Here is an 18,106-nt window from a genome sequence, read left to right as displayed (position 1 = left end):
TGTTAAGTCTGCCAAACTATAAACGTTGACAATGAGATGTTTTCTTTAAGTTTGTCCTCTCATCATTCAACAAAACGTACAAAATTACCTGAACATACAATTGGGAATGTTGACGACTGTACGCAACATTTTACATACATATGATACCTGGTACATGTATACCATTAGAAACTGTATCAAACCTGTGGAAGTTTAGCTAAAATGAACTTGTACGGAGAAAGATATTGGGTGTAAGAATCTGAAGATGCCGTGTACTGCATGCCTGCAGATTGAGTGCAATCCAGTGCAGGTGGCATGTGCACCACTGTGTCATGTGCACGTCATTCCCAGGATCGGTTGTGTGAAAACTACAAGAATGCTGTGTAATTGAAGTCATATGAAAACTATGAGGCATTCCACATTACAAGTGTAGACTGCTTTGGGCATGTCAAACCTTACGTCAAGCTTCAGCAAGCAGATAACTCTGCCAAGATGCATGTACCTGGTACAATACCTGTGAGACAAGGTCATCTGACAGGGTTTTTCAGATTTTTTTACAGAATTCATTTTCACTCCCCAAACCATCATGAACTTCATGATTTTGTTTCAAAAGGAAAATCATTTCCTTCAAGTGTCATAAAATGAAGTTTCTCTCTTCAGCTATGCCAATCTCCAGATGATTTTCAGTGGCTTTCGTCCAACATGGTCAAAAAGTGCGAAGTGGGACAAGACAGTCCTTGCTTCATGTATCAATCGAAGTGAAACATATACACAGCAAGTGATTTCAGGTGAAAAAAAACAAGCACCAAAAAATCTGCGTGCTCATACTTCAAAACAATTCCAGCTTATAAAAAAAGCAATTACCAAACTTTTTGGACTGTTTCCAGGTGAAGTATGTAAACACCTGTCGTTGTTTGAGACTTCTATCAACATCTGTAAACACTTGTCATTGTTTGAGACTTCTATCAACATCTGTAAACACCTGTCATTGTTTGAGATTTCTATCAACGTCTGTAAATGTGGTGCTGAGTGCAGTTTATCAAGCTGTGTCACAATGGTGGGGTGTGTGGAATGAAGCAGATCTACCTTGCTTCAGTGAAGCTGGTGTGTTCCTTGGCTTAGTGGGGCAGGAGACCGATTTAGCCATTGATTGTCTAGAACTAGCTAAATCAGGATTATCGCTCAGTGTCAACGATGGGCTTGCTAGTGAAAGAACTGGTCAGAAGACGCACTGATTCATTAAATAACTAGTTTAAGAAATCAACGATCAATGAAACATCAAATATGAGCACAGGATGAGAGTTTTTTTTACGATTTTCAGAGGTGCCCTTCAAAGAACATAAAAGACATGCATGGATGAGGTGTTTGTTAATCTAGGTTGACTTCTTGTTTTTCATAGCTGAGGTTTTACTTTCAGCACTTTGTAAATTCAACTGATGATAAAATCAGCAACCAGATACACTGTAATCATTTAACCTCAATTATTTTGGAATGCTACGGTAGTCTTCCTTGTATAAAAACATGTTATCCAATGCTATTCTAGGCCTTTTGTAAAGCTCATTTTCTTATGCATAACTGCACCCTGTGTCATGGTGTTTTAATCATGAAAATAATAAGCACAATTGAAAAAGGCATTACAAACTCAAGAAACACATCTGCTATTACATCCAAGCAAGCTAGGAGCAAGGCCGTCTGCTGCGGAAAACTTAAAAGGAGGGATTCTTGAATCTGTCACAAAAGTGACAATGTTTACAGGAAAACTTTGTCAATTGTGGTCTAGTCTCTCACCTCTTGCCAAATGTACAGATTCCTCTGCTGACTTCTGTGACCTGGTTGGCTTGGACAGTGGTAAGCTGGGCAGGCTCGGTGGCTTGGACTCAGGAAGATCGTCCCCAAACTTCGCTGTCGGTATGGGGACTGGCTGCGGAACTGGGGTAGGGTCATGACCTTCAACCTCTTCTGATGACATGTGACCTGAGTCCTGTGACAAGGTGTCATCTGGTGGGGGAAAAAGGTTTTGCAGATAGTGATGTAGCAAAAACAAAGTCTCCAACGTGGCAATCATTCCACTGTCAACCAAAAAAGTCTTTCCGTCAAAAAAACAAATAAGGCAATCAAAGGCAAAATTTCACCGTGAGATCTGAGTGGAACTAAGACCTCCAGTTCAATTTCATACCACAATCTTGTTACAGGCACTACGAAACCTCCACTAGAGCATAACAAAGGGCACATCAAGGTTAGCACATGAAACATGTCACTATTTGAAACAATTGAAATCAAAATGATGCAATATTTATCATGTACAAAGTGAACACCACAAGTGGATTTGGAACACAAACTGTGACTTTCTTTTGTTTGGATTTATTGCCAAATAAAACAAAATGAAATGGACATCCTAAGCAAGGAAAGCAAATAATACTTATGGAACAAGTCAAAAATTATCCAAGCAGAGAGCACACGCCTGTGAAAATTATCTCTTGACAAGCAGCATTGATGGATATTCCTTAGTTGGAAATTAATATATTTGAGCCGCATATCTTCAGAGATCCCTCAAGATTTGTGAGCTAAAATGCCTGGGGCGCTTTTGAGGAATACTTGATTTCTTTACCAGAAATAAAAGTTATATTCATGTATGGCCGAGGCTTTGTCGTAACCTCCAGCATTTGTGTAAGGAACATGTGACATCTCTTTGTTCCCCCTAATTCTGTGTTTCCTTCAGAACCCCTCACACTTTCCTCATAAGCTCAGTTTATAAAGGCCGGTTCATACTTGGTGCAAAAACACACACAGAAGTAAATTTGTGAGTCATTTGATCAAATATTTGCAACACAAATTCACAAAAGATGAATATATTTTAACTCGAGCTAAATTTTGCTAGAACTCTTTTATGACGTCAAATTTGATTCGCTTTCACATACAGCTGTAGTATGAGGAACAGGCCTTTATTCAGGCAAATCTTACAGCAAAATTAATTCCTTCAGAAAATGGTGAACAAGACCTTGAAACCACAACTGCCTGTATAATGACATTATCTTCACTTCTGATTTTGCTTGAGGTGTAATCCAAATGACCGACCCTGTACTTATTGATACCACTAAATATTTGTGAAAGTTTGCGAAGCGGCAACTATTTGTGACGACACAACAAACATTCAACAAACTGAATGTCTCAACTATTGAAACAGTGCAGCAAAATGACCTGTTTGGATCGATCCCAAATAATTCCACACAAGCAAACTGCAGTGGCTACGACAAAAAAAAAAGGATGATTGGATGTAAAAACTGTGCAGTTAAATGTAACATGATGTTGAATGGTAATGCCACAAGTGCATGCAATGGTAATACTGGTACCTTCTTGTTCATCAAGCTCATCCAAACTTTCCAACTCCCCCATATGGGTAGAGTGGGCCATGCTGGAAGCTTCCATTTTGAAAGTAAGAACGTAAAAAAAGGAAAGTTTGCAAGGGGGTTAATTAGCAATCTAAGGTGGAAAAGAAGAATTATTTGCAAACGGAAAAAATGTATGCAAGAAATAAAGCAAGAGCTAGACTGGCTGGATGTCTAGATGAAGGATGCTGTTCTTACAGCCATTGTTAGTCAACAGCATATTAATTAAGGCCAAAGATGAGCCTGAGCTACCTATACAAGGCATATAGGTCAGAATCTAAGGTGTTGCAGACTGTCGGAAAATTCTTCAAAAAACCAAAAAAGGTCAAATTAAAAGCAGATAAAGTTAGTATAAAGGACACTAGTAATGCCTAAGGCAGGGGAAAGTTGTACATGAAATGCAGCATGCGTTGTCAAACGGTCTCATGTAAGGCTCCTTTAAAAACCAGTCGGAGAATACCATTTGACAACATAGTACGGGTGTATCTCTGATAATGAAGGCCTCTGCATACTCAGCACTCTTCGGCTCTTTACAGGGTTGATGAGTTACATCACATAACTTGTTGACATGAACTATATAGGTACAATAGTTTTACAAGTTCTAGCACACAATGGCAAAGGCTAGGAACTGGAGGACAAGTTCTGATTTGAATGACAGAAAGGAATACTCTCAAATATTATCTTGCGCTGTATAGTTTTCAGAGCGAATGCCTCTACTATATGCTGGGTAACTAAACTGTGCTCCTCATGACACTAGCGCATACCATGCCCACATGTCCATCGGAGAGCAGACTTATCTGGCAGCCAGAATTTGATGTCTGTCTTGAAGCGTATAACACACTGATCATGCGTCCACAACCAATGCTGCCTTGATTCATGAACCCGTTCATATACAGCAGCGATCTGAATCTTAACTCTGGACAAGGACACTTCAACCTCAAGGACAGCCAGATATTGAAGCATGTGGTAGGGTTAGGGTTACCGGTATTTCATGCTGGTATCCATGAGTGTGAGAATGATCTACTCGTGCATATCAGTGTGAAACAAAAACTCACATCAAAAACAGGCTGCCACGCAAAGGACTTTTCGATGTGTACAAGTAACTGAGGCTAGGGAGCAATACATGCTTACATGGGAAGTGGCTATAGCTGCTAGTCAGTATTTCCACAAAGGCATGTATTACATTGAGCCGTAGCCTTAATATTCTGACACAGCCTCAGTGATGTTGCTGATACATGTATGCCTTAATTTTGGAAAGTAGACAAAATGAGAGTGCCTCCTTGGTAACGGCTTGTAATTGTGGCTGGTAGATAAGTCAACGCCCTAAACAAGAAAAGCTGCTGAGCCTTCATGCAGTAGGTAAAAATCTGGATTTTTAGCTGAGGGTTAGATGCAAATGGCAAGCCCCGCTATACCTTGCAAGTTATCAGTCGCATCCGCCACCGAGGACCCGGCGTCAGCCACGCTACCCATGCCAACACCGCCCCCTATGGACAGGATCTCGCCATCCGGTCCCAGCACCACGCTGCCCATGTTACTGTTCCTGCCACCCTTGTAGGAGCGCATACTTTCCCTAAGGCTGCCAGGCAGCTGGCTGCCTTTGATGCTGCGACCAGCCTCGCTGGACGAACCCCCGTAGCTCTTCTCACTGCTGGACTGGTGTTTGCTGGCACCAGAGATGATCGGTCCTGTCAGGTCCTCTGAAAATCAAGCAACAGTATCAAGAGTTGATAATGAAACAGAATTTTGTTGAAAAACTGGAAGTTTGTAGGTATGGTGCTGAAGCGTGCTTGTTTCTTTCAGCTTAAAATCTTAACAAAATGAACAACATCCTGCTCTCACTAAAATTTGCACCTGAAGTGGGGGCTTTGTGATGTTAACAGGTAGTTGTAAACTAACCTCAAATGATCCTCCAGGTATTTAAGACCTCAGAACTTAGGGCAGTTGAAAATTCAAAGGGATTAATTACCTTTTTCAAATTAACGACACACGTCCTCCAGCAGCAAAGCTTGTCTGTATTTCATGGGAATGTATCTGCAGCCAAGCTGTGTCCCCTCAAAGGATACATTTCATGTCTTAGCAAACAGAAAGAGTCCCCATGCACAGCAAGAGGTTTAAGATTCCCCTGTACCCAACACCCCCTAGCTTTCTAGCCAGCAACCTTCCTGATTCTCCCAAATCTCTCTCCTATGCCTGAAACCTTTGACACATAACAGTGCCTACTTGTGTCAAGCCCCATGATTAGTATCAGTGGTCTGGCTTTCGTGTCCTCAGTCTTTCAAGCATCTTCCTAAACCTCCCAGTTGATATAAAGTAATCTAGGAGAAGGTTAGGGTTAAGGCAAACAGACCAATCTATTTGAAAGGACTACTGACTTACCCATGCTCACGCTGACAGAGCTCAAGATGGAGGCGGGCTTGGAAGGTGTCCTCCCCTGACCCAGGGACCTGGTGGACCTGGCTGATTTGGTCTTTGTCTCTGAGCGATGCAGCTCTTCTTCCCTGTCATCTTCTTCATCCCCTTCCTCCTCGGATGCTGCCTGCTGCTGTTTGAGAAGCTCCTCTTCGTCAATGTCAGCCTTCCAGATGTTGGTCTCATCAGCTAAAAGTACAACAGAAATAACACAATACCAGCAGTTGGAACAAAAAAAACTGATCTCATCAGCACTTTCTTCATAACATCTCTTCTCCCTAAAGCAATTAGCAATCAAGCAGTGTCTACGGGGAGAAGTAGATCTCACATGACCTGAGGAGGCTACTTCATGCTGTAGAATTACCATTCATTTTGCGACACGCTCTTAAGGACAAGTGTACAGTTTGTACAACAGAAGACAATGTGATCAATTACATGAGAAGTATGGAAGATTTTTGTATACCACAGAGTGACGGACTAATAAGGTCACGGTTCACAGAATAGACCAGATGCATAGGGAAACCATGTTTGATCTTGTTCCCTGAATCTATCACATTTAATGTAATCTGTTATAGGGTGGTGCAAACTATTTCATGTGTGCCTTAAAACATTTCGATACAGCTTACCACAAATTTCAAATTATTGTGAATTTAACTTGACATGAGTTAGCGATGAACTTTTGTTTCGCTGCTTTTTTTTTAATTCTCAGGTTTCAATTCAAGATGGCCAATACACTACAGGTCAGAATTTTAGCCAACACGCTTAACGTGTCAGCGTGCATCGAGTCGAACAGACACGAAAGGAGTTAACTGCAAACATGAAACACGCTGACCGCTGCATAACAGAGAACGCCGACACTGCAATCCAATCTGCCGACTATAAATACGCACAAGCTACACGCAAACCCCTGATCAGCCAGGCCTTTGTTGACCGGGACAGTCATTTTCCTAGTTCCCCACGACGAAAAGTATTCACTTTGACTGCACCTCAAGTTATCTTCAAATTCCACGGGAATGTTGTCAGTAGTTTACCTTGCATCTAGCAGGCATCACAAAATCCTTTTCAAAGATAAAGCGTTTTGTTTGTCCACAGGATTGATGAAAGTGCCATGCAGGCAACACTTTTGGTTAATGTCTGAATTGCTCCCAAAACTTCTGAATCAGGCACAGAAAAAATGTGAGTTTGAAATCAATGTTTCAACCGAGACAATTATAACTAGCATCTTTTATGCAAAACATTTCTTAAATTAGAGAAAACTATTTTGTAAGAAATCCACAAAATATAAACGGGGGTTTGACCTCGCCGGTCTGCTAGCCAAATTTTAGTCAACACAAGCGGGGATTTTAGCATACACACAGAGTTGCCGTACTTGAGCTCAGTGTGTTCAAATCGTGTGAATATAAATTCAATGTAAGGTGGGGATTTTTCCCATCAGTTTTCAACCTTTGAGCTGGAAAACCTACCTAAAAAAATTGCTCTGATTGTGACAATATTAGGACCAAACTGAATGGCAAAGATCATACCGACATGAAAGGAAGTCAGGTCTGCACTAGCGCTAGCAACATGCATGCACTGGCTGCATGCAACGGACAAAGTAGCACCCATGTGAACTTCATAAATATGCATGTCATGTGACGTGAAAGGGCTGTAGCTTTGCATTTGTTGGCCTTGTATTGAGATAGCTAGGCAATACTTGTTTCGATTTATGATTGGTGGTTGGGATGAAAGCGCTGGGGGGGTTGTAGTTTCGTGATTGCTTGGTTGTGGCATGGTCGCGGCACATGTGGCAGCAAATGAAGAAGTCAAGTTAAAATTTACACAAGTTCAGTGGTTTTTTTTTTTAATTTACTGGAATTCTGAAACATGAACTAAATTAAGAAAATAAGAAATACTTCATTGTAAAATCAGCTTGTTATAATAGTTCTAGCTGGGGAATGGATTTCTTTCGTGGTTACTGTTCATTTGTGAAAAAGTTTCTCACGCAATAGTGAGTTGCTCAAATTTAAAACCGACCTAGCATTAAAACCAACAAGAAAAGCGTCGCCATCACTCCAGTCGATCCTATGAGTTCAAACTTAAAAGTTTACATTTGGGAAAAAGTTTTGTAGTATCTAAACACACATGGTGGACTACTGGCCAGTTAATCACTGAAATTTGACATTTTCCAGATGTAATCCAACTGAACAACTTTCGCGATCCAAAACCAAAAGAAAACGGCTGTGACAGTGATACATATTTCAATACTTCAAGACGGTCATCTTGCCAGCCAGGCACTGCATGTACATGCATGCTGTACATGTATGTGTACAGTATACACGCGTACACGAAGCTGGAGCGACGGCCCTGCGTGTGCAGTGGTACACTGCATGTTGTCGGGCACCTTTGCGGTCTGCGGTCATAAGCCCTGCCGAGATAATGAGGTCCGGGGTCAGGCTTATCGTGCAGTGGACCAGCAATGCATGGTAAAAACCGTAAAGCGTGTATTAAACAGCATGTCAGGTTCACTGATCGTGTTACCGTGTCGGCTAAAATTCTGACCTGTACTGTACATGAATAAAGTCTATTAGTATCATGTCAGGTGTCGATCCATCTCTCCTTATTTTCAGCTCAGCAGTGCTTGACAGAAAACAGAACAGAAACTCACAAGGCCAGGATTCCCTGAAATCCTCGCTCTCCTGTCCCCATGATGAATTCTGCTGACTCTGCGTATTATTGCTTAGCACCGGGTGCTGGGGAGTGGGCGGTTCCATTGTAATCTGGGGGAGTTTGGAGTCCAGCTTCAGGGTTTGTCTTTCTGCTGGTTTGAAAGTGGGTGATGATGACACGATCGGCGGGAGAGTGGGAACACTGGGGAAGTGGGACCGACGGGCACTGTGGGTCAGACCTTTCCGAATAGCTGAAAAAAAAAAAATCCACTGTCTATTACAACTGAATAAAATGAACAACAGAAAAATAACACTTCAATACCACATCTGCCTTCTGCTTGGCAGCAATGCAATAATGCTGCTGGTCTCTGCACATTCAGGTGAAAGTCACTTGTGTGTACTCTCACATTTTGCATTGTAACACAGGAGTGAATGGCAAAGGATTGGCAACTATTGTCACAGCTGGTCATATCCTCCCTGCTACTGAACAAAGTCTACAATGAGCCTCGAGCTGGACCAAGAGAGGGCTCAACTATCCTAGCAACGGAGGCTCCTTTGGTTGGAAATGAATTTTGCTGGCTCACAAACGACTATGAAATGCACGGGTTACAACCGTATCGCTACCAACGAAATGAACGCTCCCGACCAATGTGCCTCTTTTCAACCGATGAGGGGGTATTCCTCCTCAAGGTGGATAACGCAGAAAGGCTGAGGTAGTTGAAAGAGGTTGATAAGTGGAGATAGATTGACTAACTCCAAAGTGAACGTAGAAACCTTAGCTAGCACAGCCTGAGTCAGGTCAGAACTTGTGCAGCTATCTTTATGTACCCTCCCATCTTATGGAAAGTGTTTGTTTAGTTTAGTACAAAAAACAATGAATACATTGATACAACAGCAAGTTTAGTCTGAAGGTAAAAGACAGAGAATACAGAGACAGGATCACGGCTTCTTACTGGGAGGTGATGGTTCCGCTTGCTGACCGAATTTCCTCTTATAAAGCTCCTTGAAGCCTTTGTCATCAAACACCTGTTGCCCCTGCAGCAGGCCTGATGTATTGGTGTCCACTAACGTCTGGGAAGGAAGAGTCACATCAAGGAGTGCTATGAAATATGAGCCTTGGTTTTTAAATAACATGCATCTTGGAGCCTTGTTGACTTGATACACTTACAAAACATGTCTAAAGTACTGGTTAACTCAAAAGCTGCTCCAAAAAAAGAAAAGCTTCAAGTGCACTCAGAAAAGAGAAAAATTGTTTTTATCTACAAACTGTTTCCATTTCACAATGATCCTTAGATACACCATAATGCACATATGTACATCAATGTAAATCAACATGATTTCTATGGGCTACATATATGCATTTCTCTTCTGTGCTTTGTACTATCCTGTATTTAGCAGTTGCAAGACATTGACCCCAGTCCATGCAGTAACATGGCAACTACATGTATTTATGCATGCTCAGGACAGGTTCGAGCAGTGACAGTACATCAGCTGCTGGTCGCTGATCTTTTGTTCACAGATTCTAAGGGGAACTTGACTTCTAGCCAACAAATGGTTGCTGTCCAAACTTGAAATACACTTGTGAAGAGCACACCACTGCGGAAATACTCACTGCAATTGCGTTGCCCATATTCAGCTTCTTGATCTTCTCCACGGTCACCGGCCTGCTACCAGCCAGAGAGGTGTTGCTGCCCAGTTCCTGGCCGGTCCTTTCGGCAGCCTCCAGCAGCTGCTTGTGCATGGCACTCTGCAGCAGCAGGCGCTGCAACACCTGCTGCTGTTCATCGGGGGCCAGGCTGGAGTAAGGGACGGCGTGGGGCTTGTTCTGTTCGTCACGCACCACGGCTGCAATGGAGCCAGGGATATTGAATGACACCATGGGTGTCCGCCGGCCTTCTCTGTCAGTGTCAAAGTCATCTTCCGATGGCCGCCCTAAGGATTAGAACATGTCAAATGCGACTAGTCAAGTGTACAGCAACAAATCTGGGTAAAATCCTGGAGCTCAGCCATTCTCAAAGCAAGATTGTAATATGTGATGCTGGTCGATTCGATTGCAGGATGTGTGCTCTCACATGCCAATCACTGAAGTGGGATACAATAAAGATGTGCACCACAGGACAAAACAACATGCTTGCAGATTACGAAACAACCACTGGAAATGTTACAAGAAGCCATGCACTTTGCAGGCCACAGTGTCCATTTTTGGCAAGTGAATGTGACTCTGAAGTAGAAAGAAACCACCATAAAAGCAGCCAATCAAGCAGGTACTTTGTACACAGTCTGGGTTAGTACAAAGGGAATGCAAAAACAAGAGAAAAAAGTCTGTGACAGTCTTTTCCCAAAGTGTGAACGACAGAAGCAAGCGTAAAGCCTGGCTCACATTGCCACAAGATTTGTAAGCAAGTGGCAGGGATACCAGTCCAGTTTTTGTCCAGTGCCTGACAGTAAGGCCAAAAAAGCCTATGTGTAGTTTTGCACTTTGTCGAAATCTTAAATTAGCCCAATATTTTGCATGAAACTGGCTTCCATGAAGTGGCAGAACTAGGGAATGCATGAATAATCAATGAAATGCCCCCCAGAAAATATTGTGATTGTCAAAACTGTTTGACATATTCACAAGCATTGATTACAAGATGATGCATGTTCTGTTTTGTTCCCTTTTAAAATACCACAACTCTGAAAACAAATAGCAAGCCACAACTTCCGTTACAAAAGCTGGGCATCGACAATTTCAAGTACACCACAGAGACCAGCCACATTAAGTACTGTCTGCTTACTAAGCTTGCGTTTCAATCGCTCCTCAGTTGACAGTGATGAACCTGAGAGAGGAATTCTATTGGTTAAGCTTGATCAGTATAAGCAGGTTAAAATAATATACGAGAAAATAAATAAACTAAAGTCCCCTCTCTCAAAACTTTCATGGAACTACTTAATAAAACCCTTGAATGCTCAGAGAATCATTGTTTCGCCAGAAAAGGTTACATATATACTGCTGGTGACTGGTTCCCGGCTGAGTTTTTGCTCAGGGAGAAAGGCTGCAGGGCAACATTCCCTGCTGAGCGGACCCATTTAAATCAGTTTGTACACGTTCATCCAGTTAGAAAATACTTGGCCCCAGTGAAGGATGTGTGTGTGGGTTACTCGTGTACAAAGACAAGTAGGTATTACACTCAGGTGCAGGAGTATACTCCCCCTCTATCGAGAGTATACTCTCACTGACCCACGGGTCGTACTCCAGCCGTTTCAGCGCTCAGGAGTATATTTGTGTTAACATGAGTAGCTCGCTCGAACACACCCTAAGTGTCAAGTTGAGGCAGGTTGAATGGACCATGACGTCAACCCATCCTCACACATAGTTCATCTCACTCAGAATGGGTAGCAACCACTGTGTACCAGAGCATTTGATAGGCAAAACAGGTATCACTGTTCAACTTCATGCTTCCATACTTCTCAGTTGCTCACCCTTCTAATGAAACATGTTTGCAAAAAGTTAAGACTCCCGCACCAGAATAATGAATTTTACTGGTTGATTTGGAATTTGTAATTCCAGTTTATAATTGGAACCTACTAAGGGTCTTCATTACTAGAGAAAAAAGAGGACCCAAATGAAAGCAGCTTTAATTTCTTGCAGACTTTTTGCAGTCGAATACACCAAACCAACCTTGACAGTTGGAAGGTTCAGGTCAAATGGAGAAATGCACACCCTAAGTTTCTGGGACCTACTCACCAGAATCAGCGCTGCTTGGTCGAACCCTATAGAATTCATAGATGATTGGGCTACCAGGAGCCATTAGCATGTTCCTGGTGACACGGTATGGTGCTGGCAAGCCAGATAGGTCATCATTTATGCGTCTGAGGATCTTTGGTGCCAGGGCATTCTCTTGGAAAAGATTCTTGTCCAATATGTGACCTTTCAGAAGAAAAATTACAACTTAACAATTGTGAAAACTTCAGCAAATTAGTCTGAAGATTTGTAAATATTGTGTACAGGAGTCCAAAAACCTAAGGCACCGAAAACATGCAATGCAGAAAAATAGACTGGCACCAGTGTAAGGCAAGTATTGACAACTGCATTAATTAATGTGCCAAAAGAAAGATCTGGCACCCCATCTCTATTCTCTCCATAGTTGTGCCACCAGACTACTGAATGAGGAATCTTTTTTTTCAAAATTGTTTTAGTACCAGTCCAGTCTTGGGTTTCATACTGATATTGCTTGGCTTTGCCATCAGCGGGTGAAATTTAATTAAAGTTAATTTAATTAAAGTTAATTTTAAGTCCCCAAACTCGGCAGGTGAAATATTGAGGACACTGTATTTTGTCTCATGTTAATTTGAGGGAAAGTTGTTGGCTCAATACTTAACAAAGTTAGCATGATTTTGTTTTAGGCCCCCAAAAAAGTCTGGTCAGTCCACGCGTCGCTGTAGACCTGCACGTCAGCAAAATAAAAAAGTTTTATATTTGGTATAATACGATGTCCAATGCTGCCCAACTTGCTTGATCAACTGGCATCGTGCTACTGGGTAATTTTAAAAGTTAAAGATGGGGTACGGTTGAGTAATAGGTACATTTTCAAGATGTATTTTTGCGTTGGGGAGATGTTAATTATATATAACAGGTTTTGCCCTTACCCAACGTATATCAATAAGCACTGTATGCTCAGTGCTTGTCCGAGAGCTTGCGAAAAAACCTCACTGAGCATACAGTGCTTATTGATATACGTTGGGTAAGGGCAAAACCTGTTATATATAATTAACATCTCCCCAACGCAAAAATACATCTTGAAAATAGTTCGCGGTACCCGCTGCTTCATTTGACTCGGACCGGCCAGCCGACCCCGGCAAGCTCGGTGGTCGAGTGGTTAAGACATCTGCACTAGTAGGCAGGAGGTCGTGGGTTCGAGTCCCACCCGAGTAAGCTTGTGAGGTTTTTTCGCAAGCTCTCGGACAAGCACTGAGCATACAGTGCTTATTGATATACGTTGGGTAAGGGCAAAACCTGTTATATATAATTAATAGGTACATGTAAAGTAAAAGAGTCTTTCTAGGCCACCATGCATTTACATGTAGATGGCGTTGTTTCCGTATTTTAAATTTACATCTGGGAATCACACAAACAAGGTGGTCTTATGTCCTATGTACATCTACAAGCTGAAAATGCTTTTAAACAGTAAATAGTGAGGGAGGCCAGTCTAATTCAATGTTGGTAACAGCAGTACGAATATACAAGCACATGAACGTTTCTAGAAAAAAAAGGTGAAGGCAAAAGAATTTTTAAAAAGCCACGTCACTGCACCACTTTTGGAGTCAGCCCCTGACCAGAAACCGGAGACTTTTTGGCCTTACATGGACATGTTTTTCTGCACTCATGGTCTCAGTGTGGCTAAGTAGGCTATAAAACACAACATATCACTCACTACACATTATAAACATGACTTGTTTCCCATACACAATGGGTGTCTATAAATGCTGTATAGTCTACCTTGCAATCATAGTTACTGTCGAGTAGTCACTCCTCAAAGTGTTTCTCTTCCCTTACCATTGTTTCTGAGGGTATTGAGTATCGAGTCATCCCAGCTCCTGGACCAATTGGACAGGTACCTCTTGGCTGAGAAGCCCGGTCGAACAGCCCGGTGGGTGGTAGGGGCATGTTTGTTGTGGACGAAGCCCAGATAGACTGGCTCGGATGATGCATCCTGGACAGTGCCAATGACCATAAAGCTTGACATATATTAGTGTACACAGAAGTTTTGCCAGTGGCCATCTTGCAGCTTAGAGGTTTTGTTCCATTGGGTATGCACAAGTGGTCTACTTTTGTGTGACCCCGTGGAACAAAAGTGCTGACCTACAAGATGGATGCCATGTAAAACCTCTAATCAAGTTTTCAAATTCCTGACAATGCACTGTTTAGTAAGCTGACTTACATCAAACCAACACCATCTTGCCTGTTCTGGTGTCTATTACAGAACAGCAAAAAACACAACGTACACATGGTACAAAGCTGTACAAAAAAAAAAGAACTGAAAAATGCACAGCCTGAAAGTCCGCTAAGTGGTTTGTCATGAATATCCTTTTCATTCTCCATGCAACCTGTCAACAGGATCAACCTCTGTGAAAAACAGTCTGGTTGGCAACAATGCTGGGGCAGATCATTCACATGTACAAATATACTCAGAGTGGACAGCAAGCAACTGTCATTTCTCCTTGATTTATGTTATTGTAAATTGTTATGAGCTGAACATGAATATAATAAGCTATTCGTACCCAACTTTTAAAGAATTTTGGCTGATGAACGATATTCTTACTACACCAAACTTGACATTGACATCAAACAAACCTTTGCCCCATAGGACAAGATTGCACTTCTAAGGTCATGGAATGTGTTCAGATTAAGCGTGTCCTCTGCCTCCAAGGCCTTATTGCTCTCCGCCCTCTCTTTGGCGGTCAAGGCGAGATCCTCGGAGTACAGCAAGAGAGCGCCCTTCCTCGTCGTGAACGTCTTGTGGGTGTGGAGCTCCCGAGGTGAGTCCAGTTCCTCCTGTGGCCACGCCCTCTGCTGGATGGGAGGCAAGTAAAACTTCCGCCCTTGAATATTGTGGTAATCCTGCAGAAAAGCAAAAAAGGGAGCACAAAGTCAACCAAAATGATCACTTGTATTCATGGAAACAGTCTGCCCGCAAGTCAGTGAAAATGTCAGTGCTCAGAAGACAAGATGACTCAATCTCCATCTTGAGAACTTCATCTCCCCGTGGTCACTGACCCTTAACCAAAGTGCAAAAGAGCAACAACAAGTGAACCACACAAATTTTATATGCAGAAAATCAAGTTCATTTGCACACCTAGTTAAAACCTTTGCGAATGGAGGAAGGTAACCTGGTGGGCGCTGAAAGGGGGAAAGAGTTCCATACACAAATGCCACTTGATGACACTCTGTGTACTAACCTTACGAGACTGGTCTGAAAAAAAGTGTTTTCTAAGTGACTACCTCAACATTTTCCCTGGAGGGAAATACATTTGCATGTGAGTTTTCCAGTGTATAAACCACTGCAACTCCAACGAGACAAAGCAGACTCACTGCACTCCAGGGACTTCAGACAAATATATATAACGGTTTTGCCCGTACCCAACGTATGTTAATAAGCACTGTATGCTCAGTGCTGTCCGAGAGCTTGCGAAAAAAACCTCACAAGCTTACTCGGGTGGGACTCGAACCCACGACCTCCTGCTTACTAGTGCAGATGTCTTAACCACTCGACCACCGAGCTTGCCGGGGTCGGCTGGCCAGTCCGAGTCAAATGAAGCAGCGGGTACCGCGAACTATTTTCAAGATGTATTTTTGCGTTGGGGAGATGTTAATTATATATATAACGGGTTTTGCCAGTACCCAACGTATGTTAATAAGCACTGTATGCTCAGTGCTGTCCGAGAGCTTGCGAAAAAAAACCTCACAAGCTTACTCGGGTGGGACTCGAACCCACGACCTCCTGCTTACTAGTGCAGATGTCTTAACCACATCTCCCCAACGCAAAAATACATCTTGAAAATAGTTTGCGGTACCTGCTGCTTCATTTGACTCGGACCGGCCAGCCGACCCCGGCAAGCTCGGTGGTCGAGTGGTTAAGACATCTGCACTAGTAAGCAGGAGGTCGTGGGTTCGAGTCCTACCCGAGTAAGCTTGTGAGGTTTTTTTCGCAAGCTCTCGGACAGCACTGAGCATACAGTGCTTATTAACATACGTTGGGTACGGGCAAACCCGTTATATATATAATTAACATCTCCCCAACGCAAAAAAAATACATCTTGAAAATTCAGACACATAGTTTCATCAAGAAAATTGGAAGACATCTGGGATTGTTTCATCAGCCCATGTGCTATACTCTAGCATGTGTAGGTACTAGCATCCCAATAACTGGAGTTTGATGTCTGCTTTACTACACAAAGTGAAGCAGACATCTAACCCCACAATTCCAGGGATACTATTACAAGGCCTGCTACTTGTATCAGAGTAGCACATGGGCAAAGGTAGAAGGGCAAAGGCACAAAAGCCAAGTTGCAGGACATAGGAGGAGTAGCAATTCACTTTGTACAGGGAGTCGCATGTTTCTTCCTCTTGTTGGTGCAACATGATCAAAATAACTGACACCTTTTTGGTACAGTGTGGGAGCTATTTATAATTATAGCACATAAATAGTGAAATTTCAGGCATATTTGATGTAAAGATTAAGAGTCTAGTCAGTAATTCAGATTTTTCTTCATAGATCGCAACACTAGTTTGGCACCTTTGAGTTTCAAATGTGAAATATAGAATAGGCCCCTCCAATTTATCAGAGAAAGAATCAAGACTCAATAATGTCATCCCGACCATGAGAATGGGTGGAGTGGCTGTGGATGCTGTGATAAACAGACATCCCACTGGGCACAGACCTACCAGGCATTCTAACGTTAGGCTTAGGCCTAGCCTACTTGATCAAAATTCAAATGTTAGGCCTAAGTCTCACCTCAGGTTCCAGGGAAACTTCTAATTTCCTGTGTCCCCGATGAACCTTTTCCTCGCCAATTCCACGTGCTAGCAAAGAGAAACCGGTGTTGACTGTTGCCATTTCTATATCACCCTTCTTGAAGTTTCTATCTCCTAATCCTACGTGTTGAGGTAGGCAAGCGGATCATTGTCGCGCAAGACAACAGGTACACCAAACTGCATAGCCCACAGGTAATTAATTGGTTGCTTCGTACCGTTACCTTCGGAAACGAGTTGTGAAATCCGTGACCCTAAATAAGTGAGCGAGAAAATGTTGGAACTTATGAGGCATTAATGAAGTTTGAGCCCCTGACATCCGTTCAATTCCAAGCAAACAATATTTATTCGACAGTCGATTTTGTAAGTAAACTCCTGTAAAAGTTCAGCGAGCTTTTCTTTCATGTCTTTGCAGAGACGTCAGTCGCCATGTTGTTTAGTCACGTGACATGGGAGGTTGCTGGGGCGCTCGCTTGCACTGCATGACGTATGCAAGGGCAAAATTCGTGAAGGTCGACTGGTCGCCAGGCGGCGCACTTCAACATTTTAGGCTGCGGCTTGGAATTCCGCACAAAAAAAGGGTACGACGCTTTGCTGCAGTCGTGTCATTTCAAGCCGCAGCCAATGCAAGTAGTTCGGACACGGCCCAAGATCTTTCCAAGTTGCTCCGTCACGGTCCACCGGTTTCGATTTGTATCAATGGAAAACTTCGACGAACAGCGTTGTCGGGCAGCAGTACATATCTAAGTCCTTTCAGAGGCGGCTCCGCGAGATTTCCATCGGCGGTTGATTTTCTTTTCCTTTTCCATGAAACTGAAGAGTTATTTCATTCCACAGAGCGGATTAATTACAATTTTCCCATGTCTACTTTAACCATGGAGGTTCCTTCCTCCATGCTTTAACGTAGATGAGCAAATGTTCTTTCGTACAGATCGTTACACGACCGTAAGCAAGGGACTGTCTGTGTTTATACTGCTATCTTTACACTCTTTCTTTTCAGATTTTTCAATTACGCCTATCATATCTCTTCTGTTTCATCCGACCTTGTCTGTTTTGTTTGCATCCATCCTTCACAACCTGACGGACAAAGGTATCCCTCCCGCCGCTTAATAAGTCGTTTAATTCATTTCTAAACATTCCTATCCACAATTCCCAGCGCCGCAATTGTTATT

At 42.6% G+C, this 18,106-nt stretch overlaps 1 protein-coding gene across 21 annotated transcripts in view; it reads right to left on the bottom strand.

The window, feature by feature from the left end:
• Window positions 1–17,391, bottom strand: part of LOC110989986 (uncharacterized) — a 46,918-nt gene extending 29,527 nt beyond the window's left edge. For 7 of the 21 annotated variants that reach the window (XM_087134360.1, XM_087134369.1, XM_087134362.1 and 4 more), the window contains exons 1-13: window positions 16,918–17,390; window positions 14,757–15,023; window positions 13,959–14,115; window positions 12,150–12,332; window positions 11,200–11,241; window positions 10,035–10,354; window positions 9,376–9,493; window positions 8,422–8,673; window positions 5,745–5,966; window positions 4,781–5,065; window positions 3,330–3,398; window positions 1,768–1,977; window positions 1,066–1,194 (exon numbers count right to left, since the gene is read on the bottom strand). In XM_087134360.1, coding sequence (XP_086990486.1) covers window positions 1,066–1,194; window positions 1,768–1,977; window positions 3,330–3,398; window positions 4,781–5,065; window positions 5,745–5,966; window positions 8,422–8,673; window positions 9,376–9,493; window positions 10,035–10,354; window positions 11,200–11,241; window positions 12,150–12,332; window positions 13,959–14,115; window positions 14,757–15,023; window positions 16,918–17,019 — 2,356 coding nt within the window. In that variant the 5' untranslated portion in view covers window positions 17,020–17,390. Of the gene's footprint in view, window positions 1–1,065; window positions 1,195–1,767; window positions 1,978–3,329; window positions 3,399–4,780; window positions 5,066–5,744; window positions 5,967–8,421; window positions 8,674–9,375; window positions 9,494–10,034; window positions 10,355–11,199; window positions 11,242–12,149; window positions 12,333–13,958; window positions 14,116–14,756; window positions 15,024–16,917 lie in introns of all 21 variants that reach the window. The other 14 variants (XM_087134361.1, XM_087134363.1, XM_087134373.1 and 11 more) reach the window with 7 other exon arrangements.
• Between the last annotated feature and the right edge of the window lie 715 nt (window positions 17,392–18,106).

Source organism: Acanthaster planci, linkage group LG03 (assembly GCF_054643075.1).
Source record: "Acanthaster planci isolate LZ-2023a linkage group LG03, COTS_SCS, whole genome shotgun sequence".
NCBI lineage: Eukaryota > Metazoa > Echinodermata > Asteroidea > Valvatida > Acanthasteridae > Acanthaster > Acanthaster planci.
Note: the sequence above shows the minus strand (reverse complement) of the source record. Positions and strands in the feature narration are given on the sequence as shown.